The 11863-nt window shown below is 44.5% G+C and overlaps 2 protein-coding genes across 5 annotated transcripts in view; one reads left to right on the top strand and one right to left on the bottom strand.

Annotated features, from left to right (window-relative positions):
- Positions 1-7: 7 nt before the first annotated feature.
- SMPD2 (sphingomyelin phosphodiesterase 2) lies at positions 8-5818 on the bottom strand. 2 transcript variants are annotated; one of them, XM_051997519.1, is made up of 11 exons: positions 5723-5818; positions 5057-5211; positions 3413-3509; positions 3232-3308; positions 2810-2903; positions 1862-1951; positions 1492-1574; positions 1083-1215; positions 876-980; positions 534-699; positions 8-423 (listed from the first exon to the last, which is right to left on the bottom strand). In XM_051997519.1, exons 2-11 carry the CDS (start codon positions 5110-5112, stop codon positions 35-37), a joined length of 1290 nt encoding a protein of 429 aa, XP_051853479.1. In that variant the 5' UTR covers positions 5113-5211; positions 5723-5818; the 3' UTR covers positions 8-34. The 2 variants fall into 2 exon arrangements, with proteins under 2 accessions (XP_051853479.1, XP_051853478.1); XM_051997518.1 differs by lacking the exon at positions 5723-5818 and adding an exon at positions 5355-5450.
- A 229-nt stretch (positions 5819-6047) lies between these two features.
- The window catches only part of PPIL6 (peptidylprolyl isomerase like 6), a 51399-nt gene continuing 45583 nt past the window's right edge, over positions 6048-11863 (top strand). For all 3 annotated transcript variants that reach the window (XM_051997522.1, XM_051997523.1, XM_051997524.1), the window contains exon 1: positions 6048-6277. In XM_051997522.1, the coding sequence (XP_051853482.1) occupies positions 6137-6277 (141 nt within the window). In that variant the 5' untranslated portion in view covers positions 6048-6136. The remainder of the gene's footprint in view (positions 6278-11863) is intronic.

Raw genomic sequence — 11863 nt, 5'->3', positions numbered from 1 at the left:
TCAGAAGTGCAGATAATAACTCTTTATTAAAGTTTTATTTTGATTCTGACTGTATGGAGGTCCGTAGAAGGGAAGAGGTGGAGCTGACTTCCACAGCTTCAGGCTGAATCTCTTTAGCCATTTCCATGGCCAGCTCTATCTCAGCCTGAGCCTCATACAGGGCCTTACTCTCATGGAGAGATGTAAGGTACAGCCCACCTGACCCGAGAAGCACTATTGCTCCAAGGATCATGAAAAAGGCCTCAGCCACCCAGGGGATTTCTTCCAACAACATAGACCCCACTCCCAGAAATAGCAGCAGCAGTCCCAGGCTGAACAGGTGACCAGTAGAGTAAACCCACTGGCGGGCTGCGGCCAGGCCCAGCCCCATCTCTGTCCATGCCTCGTGTAGTACGCCCATCAAAGATGCCTGCGTTTCTGCATCTGAAATAAAGGAACAGAGTCAGGTACAAGGGGGGAGAGGCAAGAGGCCCCTCTGTGGTCCTGGGAGAATGGGCAGCCCTGAAGTGATCTGGGGGAGGGGAGAGACTCACCACGCGCCGCATTGTGACTCTGCTCAAAGGAAGCGGGCTTTATAGAGAGTGTGGCCATTAGTGCCTCGTGATCAGAGAGGGGGATGCTGCGGCCACTAGTGTTATCAGGACCACTGCCTGTGGTGGTTGTGAAGGTTTCACAAGTGATACGGAACCCAGAAACAGCCTAGATAATCAAAAGCCAGAGACACACCACTCAGAATCCCCCAAGAAACCCATTTCCTTGCAAGATGGGTCCCTTCAGATCCAAAACAACAAAAAAGGAAGATAAATGGGTAGTCTGAGGGAAAGCTGGGCACCAAGAGGCCTTGGAGAATGTTGGGGCAGAAGGGAGGGCCTGACCTTGAAGAGGATGTAGTCAATGCGGACTCCTCTGGGAAAATGCTCCATCTCACGAGGGTTGACGAAGCAGTTGTTGGGCACCATGGTGCTACCCTCCTCACAGCCCTAGAGAAAAACGTGTTCGATACTCATGCACCCCAGGGTGCCGCTGGCTCTCTAGGGGGAGCAATGAGCCGTGGGTGAGAAGGAAAGTGACAAAGCACCTACCTGGAAGTCTTGGGTCTCAAGGTAGGAATCCTCCAGGCCAATCCACTCCCTTATGAGACGGTAACCTATATCTCCCGGGTGTGAGTTGAGGTCCCCACACAACAGAATCACATCGGCCTTTCTGGAAGTATGGCTAGGAGAACCCAAGCATGGTGAGAGACGGGAACTTCTCTCCACTTCTCTCCCCTACAGCTCAAAGCCCCCCGACATGCTTCAGCCCTCTCCGGCTCTACACTCTGATAACCTTGCAGCACGCAGGTGGGAGCTTAATAGGGTCCAATAATTAACACTCCCTGGGGCTCCCCATCCCCCCAACTTGGGGTGCAAGCAAGCCCATTAGCCCAAACCCCTCTATGCTCCACCCTTGTTTCCCCTATCCTGCTCAGTCCAAGTACCACAGCTCACACACTGGATGAACTGAGCCAGTTCCCAGGCCTGGGCCACACGATGGGCAAGGTAGTAGTCATGTTCTCGATTGTACTCAGCGTGGAGCTGAGGGCCAGAGAGAAAGAGAGAGAGAGAGAGAAAGAAAGAGAGAGAGAGAGAGAGAGAGAAAGAGATGGACCATGTCTAGCTATTCTATGCCCTCTTGGGAGGATAGGAATTACAGGAAAATATTCTCCCCACAGATTTTCTAAGAAAGCTGCGGGATCCTTTCCTCCCCGGAGGTTCTATCACTGAACCTACTACATGCATCTGGGAACAGCACCTGGGAATCAGTCATTTCATTTCATTGTTGGCTCTGCCTTGTCTTGCCCTGCCCCAGGGTTGTTACTCACATGAGTCACATAGACATTGACCAATATTCCACAGATCTCCAGCACCAGCATGCCAACAGCTTTCCCACAGAACCAGTCTCCATGGTGTATCTGGAAGGAAGAGGGTGATTTGAAATGCAGTGTCCTCCTTACCCAAAACCATCTCAGAACCACGCCCATTTTCCCCAACATGACAAATTGAGGACTTATTAGGATTAGAACCCCAACCTGAAACCATGTATAAATTTCCTAAGACGTCCCCTATGATTTCAGGATTCTCACTATGGAGATAATTTAATCACTTTTTATAACTCTGGGTAAAAAAGAGATACACAGATAGTAAGAGAAGAGCCCACATCAGAACCCAGGCCTTGTAATTGAGTTTCTAATCAGCACTTTTTCATTATAACAGCCTATTTTTACTCCCTATTAAATTTTCCTGTGAAAAGCCCTGGAGCTCTGAGTAAATTCCTCTTTTCCTTCTACTGATACTGCCCATAATACTTTTTCCTAATGGCACTTTCAAATGATTGATTCACTTGTGCTCTCTGGGTCAAGGATCTGGGGCCTTCCGATTCCAACTTCATTCTTAACCAACCAGAAGTTTCATAATGGGACTTGTGGTACTCTCTCCACGAGCAGATGTAATCAAATAGTTAGGTAATCAACTTTTATCCCCTCCCACCAAAGGACAAACTAGATAACCCCAAAATCTAAGAACAGTTCCCATAATTAAAAATCACAATTAAATCAAGGACATAGATTCACCTTCCCTTCCTCCCACCAAGTTAAAATAGTCTATTCTTTATAATCCATTATCCCCTGCAAGGGAAAACAAAATATGGGATAGAAGCTTTATAAGGGGCTTTTCCAGGCTCACAAAAATTATCTTAGCTGCCTTTCGAGCACCTAAGGGTCAGAGGAGGAGGAGGAAAATATAGAGATGTAGCATACAGAACAGAGGCTTACCTTGTAGGGATAGCCATTAAGGCTGTAGGTATGCTGGAAGATTTCCTGGATTGGATGTTTGGAGAAGACACAAAGGCCGCTACCGATGAATCCACTGAAAGCCAGATTCAGTTCAGTGACCACAAAAGGGCTCCTAGCCCCTTTCTCATCCCTTTTTCCCCCTAGTGCTACAATACTATAACCACCACAACCCAAGCCTGACCCCTCCCCCACTAAGCTCAAGGTTAAGATCAGGGCTTGGAGGTAGAGGGAGGACAAAGGTGGTGATAAGACCTGATAAGGCAGCCAAGGATGAGCCAGGTCGGAGAACATACTTCCTCTAATCCTTTCTCTCCATTTCCTCCCACACCAAGTTGTGAGGGTGGGAGAAAAGGGATCAAGAAGGAGATCATGAAATAGTCATGTCCCAAGGTCCCTCTTACCTTCGGAAATAGTGGGCCCAAGTGTAGTTGGGCAGGAGTTTCTGTCTCAGTGATTCAAAATCCCGTTCACTCCAGACCTAAGGATACAGGATGAAGATTGCAACTTTACAGATGGATCCTAACGTAGGAGTTTTCCCTCCAGTACCCTGATTCCCTCCCTTCTACCACTTCACACACATACCTCCTGCAACAGGGCAAGGTCAAAGTTTTTCTGGTTCAGTAAATCCCCCAGGTACTGTAGCCTGACCTGCCGATGCTTGCTCTTGTAGGGAATAGCCCTGGGAAAGATAAGAGCATGGTTGTGAATGGGAGGCTTTTAGTCTTTTTCTCCTATATTGGCTTATAGTGCCCAAAAATTACACAAACTGAGACTAGGGTTAAATCTCAGACTAAGAGTCTATGGATAGATTTCAGAGGGGGGATGGGGAGGGGGGATCACATCTTTATTTTCACTAAACTAAATGAAATTAGCTATTTCAAGCAATTATTTAACATTACACAAGGATCAGCATTTAAGAGTATTTCCAAAAATCAACCTGTATCAATTACTCTGATACAATTTTTTAATCTACATGTTAAAGGAAATAGAGACAGTAGAGTAAAAATGTTTTTATTTCAAAGTAAAATTATAATTTGTTAAATTTATTGATGTACTGGATCCTTCTAATGCTTAACGATTCCCAGAAAGGGTCCCTAGAAAATATTTTAGGGGGCTATCAAAGAGGTCCAAGGCATAAAGATCAAAGATCAAGAGTAAGGGGCTTTGTAAACCTTTGCGAATCGCTACTATGTACTAGCTGCTGTTATTATACCAAAATTAAGCAGCCTGTTCTCGAGATCCTTTCCCTGGTAAGGGAGGTGGGGAAGAGGGTGGGGGATGGAAACTGGACGTCATCCTTGAACAACATCGCCCTACCTCCTCCCCCTCCCCCGTATCCCCCCACCCATCCAGGTTTTTGCACTGCGCAGAAACAAAGGATATTCATCAGTTAGGTGTAAGACCAGTTTGATCCCCTTCTTCCATCCAGGCTTTTGCATCACGCCCTTATCTTATCACCATCCCCCACAGTTTTCTGAACCAGGAAGACACAATGTATTATACATGTTGGATTTTCCCCTGCCCTCACACCCGTCCAACTCCCCCACCCTAATCCAGGCTTGGATATCACTCAGTCACAATGAAAATATATCTGCTAAGTATCCATCTATACCCCCCTAACTCATCCTCCTTTTGCACCAAGCAGAGACAAACAGGTTTTTCTATGTACCCCACCCCACCAGGGTTTTATACCGAAGAGACAAAGGATTTACATGGCAGGTGCTCCTTACTCCCCTCCTCCCAATCCAGGCTTTTGCACCAAGCAGACAAAGGATTTACATCCCTCAAATCCTCCACTTTCACCCTCCCCTCCCCACACAAACACACACGCCGTCCTCATCCAGGCTTTCCTAGGAGACAAAGGATCTATCAGGTCTTCCCAAGCAACCCTCTCTCCCCCGCTCCATCCCTTCAATCCAGGTTTTGCATCCACAAGAGCCAAAAGACACAAAACAGATCTTCCCACACCCCCTCCCCTTTCCATCCAGACTTTCGTACCTCGAAGAAATAAAGGATTTGCCTCTGAGAGGTCTTCCTATCCCCCCCCCTCCCCGGCTTTTAAGGAAATACCTCTGGCAGGTCTTCCGACAACCGACGGCCCCCCCGCCCCCGCTTTTGCACCCTAAGAGATAAAAAATTTACACCTGCCAGGTCTTCTCCCCTTCCCCCTCCCCATTACGGCTTTTGCACCTCATAGAGATAAAGACAAAGAACATCCTCCCTCACCAGCAGTTGAGGTTGAAGACCTTCAAGCGCACGGAAGAGCCGGAGTGGGAATCCATGGTTGGCAGGACAGTGTACCCAGATCCCAGGACCTTCACAGCCTTGATCTTCCCGGACCTTTCTTAGGAAGGAAGCTTCGTGCAAGGACCCTGCCAAGCCTGCGGAAGAGGAAGAAGGCAGGAGCAGTGAACAGGTGCCCTCCCCCTATTGCTCCAGCAAGACCCTGCCCGCCCTCCCCCACCCACCCCCTTTGAATGACTGAAATGCTCCCTCCCCAGCCCGATCTCCCCTCGGGAATGACCTCAGGCGCCTTCCGAAAGAGGCACAGCGCACTGCGGGGCCGGATGGGACAGGGGGACCGGGGCAAACCCCTTTCCGCCCAATCCCTCCGAGCCTGCGTGCGCGTCTGCACCGCACCCGGAGCCCTGTCGGGGCCGCGCCGAGATGCCGCAGACTTGGAGGGGGGGCGTGGAGGAGAAGACGTCGGCGCGCGCGCAGGAAGCGCCCCCAGCCCAGCCCCCGAGAGGGAGGAACCGAGAGCGCGCGCCCCGGGCTCCCCCGCCCCCACTCCGCGCTCGCGCTCCCCGAATTCGCCTTCCCCGCCCCCCCCATAGGGGGTCCGCGCGCGCGTCGCCCCCTCGGCCCCGCCCCCTCGCCTCCCTTCGTTACCTAGGCAACCGCCTATCGAATCCTTTCTTCCCTACACTCTCAGAGGGAAGAAGTGCGGGTCGCTGCTAGGTGAGGAAACTGATCAGCGGTCAGGCCGGAAGGGAGACTGGCCGAGCAAAATAGGAAGTCGGCGGTGTGAATAAACGCCCCTTGGGGACCTTCCTAAGTGTCATGTGAGGGTGGGTAGGCGGGGCGCCTCGGACCACTGCGGGGTGGGATGGAAGCGTCTGAACAGAGGTCACTATCTGCCTCCCTCCAGGGCTGCCCCTCCTTCCGAGGGGGAGGGGGAACCACTCCCGGTGCCGCGGTTACCATGGGGACGGCCCTCTGTTTGGTCTCTCCGCCTAGAGAGCGAGCGGCTAGCTCGGGGCTAGGCGGGATCCGGGGCCCTCTGGAGGCAGGTGGGTGGGAGTCATGGAGAACCGGCCCCCCAGCCAGCCCTGGGCACCTTTCTCCTGCCCGGGTTTGAAGAAGCCACCTGAGGTGGTCCTCCAGCTGAAGGTGGTGGGGCTGTTCAAGGAGGTCCCATTTCAGATAGCGAAGTGCACAGCAGAGGTAAAAGATTGCAGGTTCTGGTGGACACGTGCAGATGGGAGGCTGAGGAGGGAGGCAGGGGCAGAGCACCCGTGATCCGCACCCACTTCTGGCTCCGCAAACCGAGCCCGGAGCTAGGAGAGATCCCAAGGCAAAACCAGTCCGTGCCCGCCAGAAACTGCCTCCCCTGAGAGGAATAATAGCGGCTCGGGTACTGGACCCTGAATTTTCTTTTAGGGTTAAGATTCGTGCTTGAGATAAAAAGCATTCTTACCGAACCACTTAGGCAAACTTTCTCCTCCGAAATGATTTAATAAGAGCAACAAAAAGCCTAATAATACAGTAGCGCTTATACAGCCCTTAAAAATGTGCCAAGCGCAGTGCTAAGCGCTTTATAAATATTATCTCATTTAATCTTCACAATGACCCCGAAAGTTAGGCGCTGTTATTAAAAACTATGAAGTCGGGAAATATTTGCTGTGAAGACATCGGGGGAAAATAAGGGCCATGGGATCAAGAAGAATTTTACGCAACTGAACAGCATTCTGTATATATTGTTTGTTCATGGTAGCTTGCGGGCAGGGACTGGTTTTGTCTTTAATTGTCCCTGTGCTTAGCTTCACTCCTGGTACTCCGCAGATGCTTAATAAAATAATTAACTAAAGTCCCTTCCAGCTCTTAATACTTTTATGGACATCTCATTGGACCCGAATAGCAAATGCCAACTTCCAAATAATTTTTTTCTTCACTCCCTACTGGAGAAAGACTTGGGCAAAAGTATAACAGCTGGGATTCAAAATTCAAAAAGCAGATTTCCTGTACTTACGGGGTTGATTTTCTGGCTCACTCCTTACCTTCCTCCGTGGGTTCAGAGTGTTCTTAATAAAGAACAGGGAGTAGCTACTGTGCCAAGATGCTGCTTTGATCAATTTTGGAAGCAGCTAGCTAGCTCCTGTCTTGTTAAGAATTATACAATATTTAAGGAGCTTAGGAGTGTTCGGGTAAATGTTTAACAACCAGCTCCCCTCTCCCGCCAGAAATGTCATCTGCGCAGCATACTTAAAAGTTTAACCCGAATGAGTTTTGCCATCATTTTCTTAGTCCAATCAACAACAATAAATCATGCCCTGATTTGTAGTTTTTGAGGTGTAAAAATGTTAACACATCGAGTTTCATAATCATACCCCTGCTCTTTGAAATTAGAGTATTATTAGTAGTCAATTGTTAAGTACTTTCTATGTGCCAGGCCCTGTGCTGATCGATTGGGGTTACAAAAAGAGGCAAAAAATAATCCCTGCTTTAAATGAGTTTACAATCTAATGGAAGAGACAACACAAATATATATAAAGCATATTATAGACAAGATAAATGGGAGATAATTAGCACAGGGAAAGCACTGGAATTATGGCTTCCTGTGGAAATTGGGATTTTATTTGACATCTAAGTTAGGGAGGTTAGTACTCAAAAAGTTGAAGAAAGTGTTCCAGAGAACAGCCAGAGAGAATGCCAGGAGCAGAGAGATGAGGGGCTTTTTTTCAGGAAACTTGGATCAAATAGTACTCGTTGAGCTGTGTGATAATCTGGAGACTCTTTGATTTGGATTCAGAAAATCCAAGTTCTAATTCTGCCCCTATTGCTACATTGTGTGTGATTTTGGGCAAGTCATTTATGTGCCTAGCTGCAGTGATCTCAAGATCCTTTCTAGCTCTAAATAATTATTCATCTTACAGATGAAGCAGAACTGGGAGTAACTACCTCCCCCTCCCACTTCCACCACTGTTGGCAGTCCAGTTCTCTTTCCTCTAGTTAAAAGGAGTTGAAGTAAGGGTATTAAGAATCAAAGAAGATGGAGGTTAGGGATGGGTTTGGTTTGGTTTTAAACCAAGCCCATTTTCAAAAAAAAAAAAAATGAAAGAAAAGAAAAATACTTAAGATAAAATATCTATATAAAGGATACCTAGCTTTATGCCTCCAAAATAATTTCTAAAAACTGTGATGTTGGAGAAGAATTTTATACAAAGAAGTCTTATTTCAGTCATTAACATTTTAGCAAACACTTTTACCAAAACAAAAAAAATGTTAAAAATCTTATTTTTTTGAGAAAAAGCACATATACATTCATGAGGACAAATAAAGTGAAAGACAATTAAATAGAACTCTCTTGGATCCCAGATTCCAAAGACAAAATGTAAGTAAAGAGAGCACTGCCCTAAATTTGACTAGATTTGCAGCACACTTAGGATTTGTTGTTAGAAAGGTGGTTGATGTATGGCAAAATACAAAGTAGCCCAGAGATTCAATCAGATCTTTAAACCCTATCCTACATCTGTAGAAGTAAAAGATTGTAATTAACCTATGGCACCTCAAAGGTTTACTGTGGAAACCCCACAGTTGGGAATCCAACTGGTATTGACCTTGAGTGCTTTGGCTATATCTACTAAATATTATATATGTTATATTATATAGTCTCAGGCTCCTTCTACTTCTTACCTGTTTAAAATTCTCTAGGGGAGTGGAAACAGACCAAATCAAGAAGTAGACATATGAAAGGTGGTTGCATTCTGGCAAAGTTGATTTTTTTCAGACATTTGTGAAAATAAATAATGAAACATCAAAAGGAGCAATAAACTATCAATTTGTATTAAATATTCAGTTTGAATATTAAGACCCTTTGTGCAGAGCACTATGCTGGGTAGGAGACAGATAATCCAGCAACAAGCATCTATCAAGCACTTTCTACTTGAAAAACTCTGGTGAGCTACAAATATATAGATATCTGTTTATATACTGTATAAATATATAGATGCAAAGACAAAACAATTCCTTTCTTCAAAAAGAGCACAATATGGGGGGGGAGGAAGACAAAGTGGAAATATGAAATACTCATAGATTGAAGGTAATGCTAAAGAGAAGTTACTAGCAACCTGAGGAATGAGAAAACTCAGTGGTAGGATTTGCCATGAGGCATAAAGGCAGCCAAAGTGATTCACATTCAATTAGAGAAATACATATTAAAGCAATCCTGGTCTTCTACCTCACAGTCATCACATTGGCAAAGATGGCAAGAAAGAGAATGACAAATATTGGAGGGACTTCAGGAATACAGGATCTTTAATCCTGGTGAAGCTGTGAAATGGTCAGATGTTCTGGAAAATATTTGGCAACTGTGTCTACCCAAAAGTTGGAAAAGTATATTCACCTTGACACCCCTGACTAAGCCTACCTGCACTTCAAAGAGAGAAAAAGAAGCCATATAATAGCATTTAAATATGGTTTTAAGTTTGCAAATGTTTCATGTTTTTAATCTTCTTTGATACTCCCTTAGGTATTATTCCCATTTTACAGATGAGGATACTGAGACCAACAGAGTTCACAAAGCTAGCATTGGAGGGAGGATTTGAACAGGTTTTTCTGACTCCCAAGTCCATAACTCAATCCTCTGTGCATCTTACTGCCTTTGTATGCAATTTATGATAGCTCCCATCAGTTGTGAAAATTATGGCATATGAATGTTACAGGATCTTCTTATAGTTTAAGAAATGTGCAAAGGGACAGTTTCAGAGAAATTTGGAGAATTTTTATCAAGTGATAAGAGTGCGGAGCAGAGACGCAAGAGAGTCATTTATATAATAACATGGAAAAAACAAATTGCTTTGAAAGACTTCAGACCTGATTAGTAAGTACAGTGAGACCAATTACAAAGCTTTAGACCCATCTACTGATAGGTGAGGGACTCCGCATAAAGAATGAAACAAAGATTTTTTTTTTTTTTAACATTACCAGTACAGGTTAACAGAATTTTACTGTAGAGGTCTCTCAACTCTCAGTAGCTAGAACTGCATAAAGCAGGCCTAGAGAGATAAAGTGGTGCTTTAATTAATCACTTTCAGAGTGAGGAATACAGTTTGCAAACTGGACACTCTCCTAGACAGGAGACCTTGCCTGTTGCAGTAAAAGCAAAAATCTTATGCACAAATCATAAGTGAAAAAGAAAGGAGGAAGGCTACAATACAATCATTTTCAGGGCCTGAGTATTCATCCATAACAAGTCCACAAGTGCAGGACAATATGGGTGTTCTCTAGTTCTGTGGAAACAGTTCCTAAGTGATTGTTTCAAATCCCAGAGGTCCTTATTTGGTGGGGGATAAGACTAGAGTTCTGTGATAGGAATAGGTTCTGCAATCTTTGATTCACTTCATTTAACATAGGAGATCATTGTCAAAAACTGATCATTTCAAGCAGCATCGTGGGACTGAAAAATCTAGATTATTAGTATATTCATTACACATACTGATTATTATAAAAAACTTCACTCAGTATTTGTTTTGAGTGAGATGAGTCACAAGAGAGAATTTATAGATCAGAGTGGGATAAGACATTTGCTGTATTATGTATCACCATTATAAGTACATTACAGAGGAGCAAAACAAAGTGATATGTGAAACTAAAGGTGAGGTTATTATGAAGGACAAGTTTGTGGATATGTGATTGGGGTAAATCAAGGAAGGTATCATAAAGGGGAAGCCATCTGAAAAGAATTTTTAAAGATAATTTATCCAGTAAAGAAGGTTGAGAGAAGACATTACTGGCACAGTAATCAGCATGAACAAAAAGCATGAATGTATAACAGTATAGAGCATATTCAGGTATGATTAGGCTATAATGTAGAGTACATTAGAAGGAAGTAATATCTGAGAAGACCAGTTGTAGCTAATACAGAGTTGCTGCATATTTTTTGAGCAAAATGTCATGATCAGATAGTCCTACCAACTCCAGCTGGATGTTCCTGGACAAGTCATTTAACCACTTAATGCCCCTGGCCTCTATTTTGCCTGAAAGTTAAAGAATAGTTGTCATGCTGCATTAGTAGAGGAAATTTCTTCATTAGATGTTTTCTGTAGAAATGAAATCACAGTTCTAGGATCCCTGACTTTTTTTTTAAGTGCAAGATATTGGAAATATGACAAAACTAAAAGACAAAGATTAAAAGTCACTGCCCTCCACGTGCTTACCTTCTACCAGGGAAAATAATAAATACAAAGTAATTTGAGGAGGGAGAGGGCATTATTAACTGGGGAGGGGGAGGATTAGAGAAGATTTCATAGAAGAAAAATCTGAATGGGAGAGAAACTTGAAGGAAGATGGAGCTTTGAGGCAAAATTTAGGATGGAGTAACTTCCAATCATTGGGGAGTGATTTATGCAGAGGTATGATATTTGATGGACTATATATCTGGGAAATAGAAAATAGTTATTATAGGACAATTTTGCTAGAACATCTTGGATATCAAAGGATGGTGATATGAAATACAAGTGGAAAGGTTGGTGGAAAGTTTATTGTGGAAGGCCTTAAATACAAAGCCGAGGAAATTGAATTTTATGCTAGAGGCAACAGGGAGTAATGGTCTTTGAGCAGCAGTTCAGTGATACATATGCTCAAATGTGTACCTTAGTAAGATTATTTTGGCAGTTTTGTGATGAATTAGAAAAGGAAGAGAATACAATCAGCAAGACTAATCAAAAGGTTCTTATAATAGTTCAAAGCCCAAGCTAGAATAGTCATGTCAACAGTTGAGAAGAATGGATGAGATGGTATGGAGACAGAATC

The sequence above is a fragment of the Antechinus flavipes genome, chromosome 4 (genome assembly GCF_016432865.1).
Source record: "Antechinus flavipes isolate AdamAnt ecotype Samford, QLD, Australia chromosome 4, AdamAnt_v2, whole genome shotgun sequence".
Lineage (NCBI taxonomy): Eukaryota > Metazoa > Chordata > Mammalia > Dasyuromorphia > Dasyuridae > Antechinus > Antechinus flavipes.
This window is presented reverse-complemented; position numbering and strand designations above follow the sequence as displayed.

Coding starts and splice junctions, on each gene's coding strand:
- SMPD2 (XM_051997519.1), bottom strand. CDS start 5,112: ATGGATTCCCACTCCGGCTCTTCCGTGCGCTTGAAGGTCTTCAACCTC. Junction 3,309..3,412: donor ACCTTGCCCTGTTGCAGGAG/GTATGTGTGTGA, acceptor CTGTATCCTTAG/GTCTGGAGTGAACGGGATTT. Junction 700..875: donor TTGACTACATCCTCTTCAAG/GTCAGGCCCTCC, acceptor TTGATTATCTAG/GCTGTTTCTGGGTTCCGTAT.